The sequence below is a fragment of the Fulmarus glacialis genome, unplaced genomic scaffold (genome assembly GCF_000690835.1).
Source record: "Fulmarus glacialis isolate BGI_N327 unplaced genomic scaffold, ASM69083v1 scaffold19986, whole genome shotgun sequence".
NCBI lineage: Eukaryota > Metazoa > Chordata > Aves > Procellariiformes > Procellariidae > Fulmarus > Fulmarus glacialis.
The window spans coordinates 2,867-12,756 of record NW_009216462.1 but is presented as its reverse complement, the minus strand read 5'-3'; the positions used below and the strand labels follow the sequence as shown (position 1 = coordinate 12,756).

General features: G+C 35.6%; 1 protein-coding gene across 1 annotated transcript in view; it reads right to left on the bottom strand.

The window, feature by feature from the left end:
* The window catches only part of TFEC (transcription factor EC), a gene marked incomplete at its 5' end in the record, with an annotated part of 14,713 nt that extends 6,411 nt beyond the window's left edge, over positions 1-8,302 (bottom strand). The window contains 3 exons of the mRNA XM_009579327.1: positions 3,375-3,450; positions 7,263-7,316; positions 8,188-8,302. Of these exons, the coding sequence (XP_009577622.1) occupies positions 3,375-3,450; positions 7,263-7,316; positions 8,188-8,302 (245 nt within the window). The remainder of the gene's footprint in view (positions 1-3,374; positions 3,451-7,262; positions 7,317-8,187) is intronic.
* Positions 8,303-9,890: the final 1,588 nt, after the last annotated feature.

Genomic DNA, 9,890 nt, shown 5'->3' with positions numbered 1-9,890 from the left:
TGAGAAATTAGCTTTAAACTATGCTTGCTCAGAGAAATACTTTGAAGGACTTTGAACTTGTTTTGATGACCTGCACAATTACAAAGTGTATTCTCCTGAAAGGGGCAGCAAGTTTCCATTTTATAATAGCATGAGTGTACACAAGCTTTTCCTTTACAAGAAATGTGGCTGTGCTGGCCGTTAGCGGGTCGGTCCACAGACAACAGACAGAAGGTCAGGCACAGGCAGATGCAGACAGCAGAGAGAGAGTGAGAGCAACCCACTACTTCTGCTCAAATCCTCAGTGGTTCTCTTAGCATCCTGGTTCTGTAAAATGACTAGAATTCTTAAAGGACAGGGTTTTTTCCTTAGTATTTCTGGCAATTTTTGTCCCGCTACCATAAAACTGTTCTTGCATAGGCATTTCTAGACTCTATCACAACATAAAGTCCTGTTAACAACCTAAAACTGGGTTCTGAAAGGCTAAACACAAAGAAACCATGAATGGAAAGGTAGGTATATTTAAAGGAGCAGGTTATGAGTTTTTCAGCAAAATATGACTGGGTATTTTGGGCCTTTTTTAATTCTATTTTTAAATTATTCTGTATAACTGTTTTGCATTTCTGAATCATCTACCTGGATATCTAAACATTGAAAATTAAACAAAAGAGTCAAAGTTCTTTGCAACTTATGCTTATCTCCATTTTCTAATGCTGATGAAGTGAACTTAAAACACCCATTCATTTAATGTTTCATTCATTTAATTTAATGTAATCCACACTTTTCATAATCAAATTTAAAAAAAAAAGTGAAAAGAATAGGGGTTTAAGCCAGTCAAAAGAAAGTCCCTGCAGAAGCTCTGCAGGAGCCAAACAAGTTCACTATGTAACTAACAAAACAAAAGTGAAATAAAAACCCTACACACCACTTCTAAGAAATATAAATCATAAAAGCTTTCCAAATAGCATCAAAAATGTTCTTTTCTGTTCCCGAGTCTGAACGTAATCTTCTTGAAGCAAGCCATCTTGGGACAGGCATGCTAACCACAATGGCTTAGTTATAGTAGTATTTGCTCTTCAATGCAAAGGCTGATTTGCTTCACTGACATTAGTCGAAGCATCAGTAAGGTTTCTCCTTCTACAGCTAAGTTCCCACTATAAGAAGAATCTTCTAAAATCAATATATGAGGTGAAAATGTTATGTGTGATAAAATATTACAGATAAAGTATTGTAAGAGATGATACATCTCTTTCTTTCAAAGAAGAAGAGGGCAGTGAGGTGTTATGAAGGAAAAAACAAGAACTGAAAGAGAGGGTAAGGACACTGAGTTATGATTTGGCCACAGGACCATGCCAGAAAGAATTAATAATTTTGATCTGCTCAGCCAACAAAAAAACATGGTCAAATTAATGTATTTCCACCTACATTAATACGTGGAATATAAAACATTCTACCAAATATATATAAAAAAAGGTGTTTACACTTCTTTGGATTAATTTAACCAAGCTATAGCAAAGTTATGTTACAACCTACTTTTTCAAAAACATCCTGCACCTTTTGATGCCTCTTTTTCTTAAGAGCAACTTGAAAGCTTTTAAATAGGCCTATTTTCAAAAGGAGTACTGATTACCAGCCTTTTGAAGACAGCAGTCCTCAGAACATGAGACACTTAAGTTCACCTCGTGCTTTTGTAAACATAAGCCACTTTGGGACTGTCACACTGTTGAACTCATTCATGGGTTTGCAAACTAAAACAAGAAAAGGCGACGCCTTCAGGATCTATACCTGAAACTTTTTCATCAGGCAACAACACCAAAATCTGTGGGTAAAATCCATCATCCACTTACTGGAACAAAATTATAGGTCCAGATCATTCATTTTAAGAAGAGCTTAAGTGATTGCTCTAGGTATTACTGTAAACTAAACCTGAATCCAGACCAAAATATGTAACTGAAACACCTTTGTAGGCAATCAAAAATCACAACTGGAATTTGTATCTCATGCCCATTTTTAATTGCAGTATAACTTGCTTCCATTATTGCTTTATAGCTGCAAACCAACAGTGCCATCCACTGTTTTTCTGAGAAATCTTTCAATTATTTGCCCAAATGGTCTTGAATACTGAAAGATGCACCAGCAAAATTAAAACTCTTCTACCAGTCTGTGTTTGCAGTGGATCACATTTGGCCAAAACTTTATTTAGGTACTTAAAGCCCTTCTTATTTTAACTCAGCTGTAGTACCTAATTCTATATTAATAACAAGAACATGCCCATTTATCTAATCTTGGGTGGATGCTGTAGAAGGAGACGAGTTCATGAATTCTCTAAAATGGATGCAGTATGTTAACTTTCTGTCTGGTGATTTCACTCCAAGTGGCTTGTTATGCCAACCTTGTACTTATGTAAGTCTCACACAGCTTTATATTGTTACAGAAATCCTTAATATAATCAAAAGTTTCTTAGTCCTAAGGAAACAAAAAAGGCTGAAATATCAATAGATGTTTTCATTTGAAGTATCATGCAGGTCTGTATTGACATGCAAATGATAAAGACAAAATCTTTATAATCAATTTTATGCGAGTCACAATCATGCTAGTGCATGGTCTTAAGGCTTCCCTGAGTGACATGAGAAATCTAAGGCTAAGGTTCAACATTAAATATCACACTGAATTGTTATTGCTAATCCTGCAATAGGCTTTCCTACCAAGGCAGCTTTTTTCATATTGATGACAAATATAAGCTTTAAGGGAATGCAGGTGTAGTTCAAGCAATATGCATTTTGTGTTACTGTAAGTATATGCATTAGTATAAAATGCTATTATTATAGCAATTATAGCAATTATTATTTTTATCCTTGCATTATAGGACTGTTGTTTTCCCTGCACTGAGTGGAGGACTTTTGAAAAATGCTTAGTCTACAGAGTCTTAAGCTGATTTTTTTTTCTTAGGCAAAGGGCAGACATGCATTTTGTTTTATCCCACTAGAGGGCTCATGGCAAGGGCTGAAAGCATCACTCCTTCCTTCTCCAGAGACACCACACAAGTGCACCCAGGGACAGAAAGCTGGACTTTCTGTTGTTTGGCTTATCTTCTTTTTTTCTTCTTTTTGGTTTTGTTTGCTTTTTGTTTTTGTTTTTGTTTTTTTCCCTGATGTGACAGTCTCTCTTAAACACCCTGGAATTGCTTTCATTTTATTATCTTTTCACATAAGTTTTCCCAACAGACACTAAAAATCTGTCAAAGGTTTGTTACTTTAACAGCTTGATTGAGCCAGTGACCCAGCATGGAAGATTTTGTATCCCATTACTCAATCCTATAGCCAGTATATGCAACTGTCTTTTTTTTCCTGTATTTAAACTATAAACATTATTATAGGAAAGATGGTTGAACTCACGGATCATTAGACTTGGGGATGAGTGTGCCAAGCTCCTTGATTCGGTAATTAATATTATACCTTCTTCTTCTCTCAACTGTTAAAAACAAACAGTTACTATTTTTATGGTGGAATATTCTTGGAGAAATTCAGCATAAAACATTTTAATTAGTTAAAAACAAAGCAGTCAATGTACAGAAAATTTCTTCTTCAAATAGAAGTCCCAACATGATTTCTTACCTGTCTCTGACTTACTCTCAGGTCAAACTCCATGATTAGTACCATCTCTGTGTCTTACCCTACCTGTAGATTTCCCCCCCATTTACAATTAGACTGTTAGAGAATGAAATAGTCACATATTGTCTAAATGTGAGCTAACACTTCTTTTTTTTCTGATGTTTATGTATCCTTTCTCCACCCTGCTCCCACACATTGGAGTTTTCAGCTTAGTGGAGTTTGCTGATGACTTCAACAGGGACACAAGACAACTCATCCAGTGTTTCATATTTTGTCACAACTCCTGCTACAAATCATGGTTAACAGCTTCATTATCCCTTATCTACTGTTATCAGCATTGTAAACTGCAGAGAGGGCATAACTGCAACCATATCCCTTCACTGAAACTGAGAAAGACTGTGTACCAGAAACAGTTCATCCCCAGCACATCTGTTTCCTTCGATGATGGGCAGCACAAGTGTATTTACAACAACTTTTAAAACACACAGAAAATGAAGAAACCTCATTTAAACAATAAAAAAATTTATGTATTTAAATTTATGCTTCTCCTAGGACAAACTATGTATACTATCTTGATTTACTTGCAGTTTAATTAGAAAGAAAAAAGAGCACTTAAAGTTTGATTTCCTAATTTTGAATATAAGTACAAAAAACTCATCCTTAGAGCCTGGTAGAGCTAAATTAGAAGTGTGCAGTCAAGGGAAGCCTGGTGGATCTTCCCGGGCTGACTTCAACCTTCTCACAGTCATATGAGCATATCGCTTTCAGCCTCAGCCCCACGGCATAGATCACTTTTAGTTCCTTACTTCCTCCAACACATAAAGGTCTTTTTTCTTCCTGTCTGTGTGAGGTTCTTAGGTTTGTGTGGCAGTCAGCTATGTCCTCCCTAGCTGATTCCAGCTCAGGCAACTCCCTAGTTATCTACCCTGGTGAAGTGCTCTGCCTTCGGATGTATTATCTTGTCTTACTCTCTCTAGAAACAGGAATTTCACTCAACAGATTAAAGCATCTCAGGTTTTGTAGTCATGATTCACATATTCAGGAAACAGGGTTATAATCCTCCTGAGTGTCCTGTTAAGTGACCCCTTGCATCCCGTTGGCATGAATGTGCTGGATCTTGTAGGAGAACACAGTGTACGTAAGCACATAGCAATTGAGCAATTTAAAAGATGCATTTCAGTTATGTTGGCAAAATAATGGCAGGGCAAAAAGAGTTAAAGAATGTGTATTAACTATACAGTCACATAATAGCTGTTATTTAATTAATATTTACAGTGTGAAAGAGCTCTGCAAGAGACTCATCAAAAAGTAGTCAACTAAACATTGGCTATAAAACAAAGCAAAGAAAAAATTTGCTTTACAAGTGGACACTTACAATATTCTTTTTCTTTCTATTTTTGTAGTTTTTTCCTGAAAATAAACTCCAAACGATTGTACTAGTGAATTTGGGGGAAAATTTTGAAGCTCATGAAAGTGTTTCAATAGAACTTTCCTGATTTATGTCTGTTGCAGTTCCAGTGGTATCCGGAGTTATCAATAATATTTCAAGTACTAAATGATACCAAAGCCAAACCAGAAAATTAATTTTAAACTACATGGACAGGATGACCATATAGCAAACAAACATTACGCCCTTAATTCTTTCTTTGGAAAAAGAAAATTAAAAAAAGAAAAACACAAAACAAAACAAATCAAAAACCAAAACCAAAACCAAAATACATTTAGTAATGGTTTAAACTCTTGCTCTTACAAGAAGAAGAGATTCCATTTCTTAGATCTGAATCCCTTTTCATGGTTTCATTGAGGATCCAATCTTTCAAAAGGAACATTTTTCTAGTTCCTCCTTGGCATGAGAAGGTACAAAAACCTTTCTGTAAAATGTGGATCTTAATTCAACCTGAAACATGAATGTTTGTAAAAATCAGTTTTCAAAAACTGCTTTTTCAGACCACTTCTAAAAAACCTGGTACTCATAAAAGAGTAAATCACACTAATAAAGCCTTTATATGTAATGCATTAATACGTCCAAGCCATCAGATAGTAGAGCTACCTCCAGAGAGACTTTGAGCTCTGAAGCATACACCTGGAGCCAAACCAGAAGAGATGTTGCATGTCTGTGTGCTATCATCCTGGCATACAGCCTTCAGCTCAGTTGCCACTGGTGAGGGACAGTTCTCAGACATGTCTTCTGTGTTCAGGAAGGATGATCTCAGAGCCAAAATAAACAATGGAGGCAATGGTAATTTCTGGCATCCCTAATGTACACATGTGCCTGTCTTTTCCCTTCTCGCAGTTCAAGACAACTCCCACCCACCACCTTTCCTAGTCCAGCAAAAACTCCCCATTCCTGCGCAAACAAGATAAGCAGCAGCTGCACTGGCACTTGAGAGAAGATGTGCTAGCAACAGGCCTAAAAATCTACATGGTCTATCTGTAATCCACAAAAAAATACCAACAGAAATAAGGATGCCTTCTGGAAACACTAAGTAGTAGAAAGTTGTCCACAGTGATTGCTAGCAACATTGTACCAGTGGATGTATACTTCCAGATATATAATTCATGCAAGTAAATCCCTCTAAGATTAATGGAATAGCCAGAGAACAAAGATATAAATAAGAGAACAAAGATATAAATAATGGCTATTAACTAATTACCTATTTAGGTTTAAATTCATAGAATCATAGACTATTTCAAGTTGGAAGGTACTCATAAGGATCACTGAGTCCAACTTCCAGACTATTTCTGCTGGAAAAAGTCGAAAGGAGAACTGGAAAATGTAATTGCTTTATTCAACACTTTGCAAAAAGAATCCTTCAGGTTTTTTGTTTCGAATTACTCTTCAGAGGGAAAAATTCCCTAATTTTATAGACAATCTTCTTTCAGCAATAATTTTTTTTTTTTCTATTCTGGATAAATGAAAATGTTGTTTATTTTTACACATTTAATATTTAGACACCAAACTATGAATTTCACTATGTTCTAAGCCTAAAGTACAGAAGACTATTCCTCTAGAACCGAAATGCCTAACATCTGTACGTGGCTGCACTGTTCTCCACAAAGGAAACAGAAGTGTATCCCAGCCTACAGAGGGTAGGGGGCTTGTGTATCAGAGCAGACTCAGAGCACTGTGAGTCTCCCCCAGTCCTGCCCTGATCTCCTTTTGTGACATACGATTTCCACAATTTTTAGTGCTTAACTAATGTTTAGAAGTTGTCTGATATCCTCTGTAATTTTTTTTTCCTTCCCATCACCCATAGAGAGAAACAGCCTCTGGGTGCTTCAGTAAGGAAGGTGTGAAGACTCTGGATTTTCACTGTTGTTTTTTTCATCATCTCCTTTCTTGTCTGTTTTGCACTGTAATTCTTAGAGACAACATCAAGTAAAGTGTGCAGGATACATGTACAACTGTAGAATAAAAACATAGTAGCAGGAGATGATATGGAAAGAAATTCCATTACAATATGCTAAGTATTTTGAAAGACAAAAGTCAAAGACAGAAATTAATTTCAGGGAAGAAAGGTGTGTGGTTGGCTGTGTTTGCAGACTGAGTTCGATTTGATTACCCTGGTAAGATGCTGATCTAAAAGAGCAGAGACGTGGTAGCTAATGTATATTATTTCTGCATTCCCCATATATTTCATTTAATGAGGTGGAAGATGCACATATACTTACTGAGATTGTGGTTATCCTTTTTTTGTCTCTCCTTTGCCATTGCTCGTGTATCTGCTTCTGACAGAAAGTAACATTTATTAAAACAGCCCTTAAGTTGCAATTTCAGTACTTCTTTCACCTTTTCAAAATGGCCTCTTGTCACAAGAGCAGCCTTCTAGTCTTTTTACTTCATTACTCTTTTTATTATTAAACAAGATAATAAGCAAATCTATATTCTACCAGCACTAAATTTTTGAGCAAGTCTGGCAGGTTGCTTGAGATTTTTTTATTGCACATTTTTTATTTAAGAACATAGAAACGTTATGGAGGGGTATTTTTCTCCAATTTGCTGTATTTTACATCAGGATAAAGCTTAAAATACACTAATGTGAATATGGATTTGTATATCCCATAATGCAAGAGTTAATCAGATTTGTAGGATATTGAACAAACTCACTGTTTCCTCTGAGTGACACTAACAAACTGTACACGGTTGTTAGCATTCTTTAGATTAATTGAATGTAACTTTTAAAGTTGTTAATCCACTAATATAGATTTACCTTGAATAGCCTTATTGTAAGGTTTTAAAAGAACCATTTGTTCTACCCTGGAACAAATTTAATGGATGATAATTTATTTATACCGTTGATCAGGAGCCAACATGTGGAAGAATCCACCAAGTTTCCTAAAATAATTAGGTTTATTAGAAGCATGATGTTCACAAAAAACAGGGGGCAAACATAGTTTCTGAATTGCTGAAGGGGAGAACAGAAAGTAAACATTTCTCCTTGGTCTTTGTTCTTTTCCTTAAATGAAACTACAAACTGCAAAATTTTCAGGAATTTAATTATGGACATCTATTTCATGGGTAAGATTTATTCAACTTTTAAGAGAAACACCATCACTTCTGAAATTATAAAATATTAAAATCTCAGAGTTCTTTTACCTGTGAGTTCCCTTTTTACTGGCAGATTAGCTGGGCAAGAAGCATTTGTGAGACCCATATTAGCTGGTGCCATTCCCTGGTCACTGTTATATATATCCAAAATGCTGTTAGATAGCTTGAGGGGTAGAAGAAGAAAGAAGAATGAGAAAAAAAAAAAATTAAAATAAGTTAAAAGATTAAAAAAACATCATTCAAAGCGCAAACTTCTTTGAATATGTCTGGTGTTCTTTAGAAGGGGCTGTGTATAAGTGTCTAAAGGGAAAGATTGCTGTTATGTAGTATTAAGTAAAACTGAAAGTGAAGGGTCAGTCTGCCACTGTTCCATAAGCAGCTTTCTAAGTGCCATTTGTGTGCGTTTCAGATGCAGAGTGATGGCAGGATATGGCCCCCAGTGCCTGTTTTTTAATTACTTCTATACAGTATTTTCCAGTAACAGGATTACCACAACTGCACTTCAAACATGAATTAGGTTGAAAGTAAAAATAACCTTGCTGGTTTTGACCTACTCCACAGCGATTTTTAACCACATCACTAAACTCTGAATTGGTACGTCATACTGTGCCTGGTTTAGCAGTATAAAGATTCAGTGACCCAGTTAGATGCAATAGTTAAAATTAGAGTGGACAGAACATCAAAGAATACGCTTTAAGGAAAAAAACTGTGCTGTTGTCAGGATAGACCAGATAACCTAATGGTTTTAACATGCATAACATATATGATCATGTATACCATTATCCTTATTACCTTCCAAAATGTAATATAACATTATTTCAATAAACCCATAGAAAGCACTTAAAAAGACATTAGATTACTAAAGTATGTTTCTATGGATTCCAGATAATTACCGAAATATTACTTTTACTTGAATAATTTTACATATCTGAAATAACTGTAAAATATGTAGAAGTTTAGTAAAGAACAGTTCTGGTTTTGCTCAGTTTCTATGACCATATATACAACTTTTCAGCATTGATCATTATCTTACATATTTCTGTATGTTCATGTGAAAACAGCTGTACAAAAAGAGTCCAAGTCCAGGTTCACAAAAAACTTCTAAGGCAATAAGAGCCTTTTTTTTTTTCATTTTATCATGCATACAAAGCTTGTGCAGACAATTTTTTCTTTTTTCAGGGCCAACATACAGGACTCAGACATTTGGGTCCACCTGGCCCAGAAACAAAAAGGAGGAAAAAGTGGGTGAAAAAAGTGAGGAAAATTGTGAGTAAAACTACTGACTTGAGACAGAAAACCATGAAAGGAAATTAGGAGTTATTTAAGGAAATTGCTTTTCATAGACAAGAAAACATGTTTTTACAGATCTGCACCCATGGATCCTGAAACACCCTGGAATTTTCCAGGCGGGTCACCAAGACACCAACCGTAGGTCTGCTGGGAACCAGCTTTTTTTAGACTCTGATCATTTCTCTTCTTGTAGAGACTGTGAGCTTCACCACAAGTTGTTCTGAACGGATGCACTTTACCTGTGCTTGCTCAGTGTGAAATTGTTCCATGGCAGTGCTTGCTATATTTTTATACTAAATCTGAAATTGTAAATAGGTTTTATTTTTAAATAATAATTTCACTAGATTAGCTAATAACTTTACTAGATAACTCTCAGATAATTATCTGAGAACCTAGTTTGTGTTAAATTCTCCTAGTTGTATAACCCACAGTGAAATGAAGCAATCAGGATTTGTTGTGAA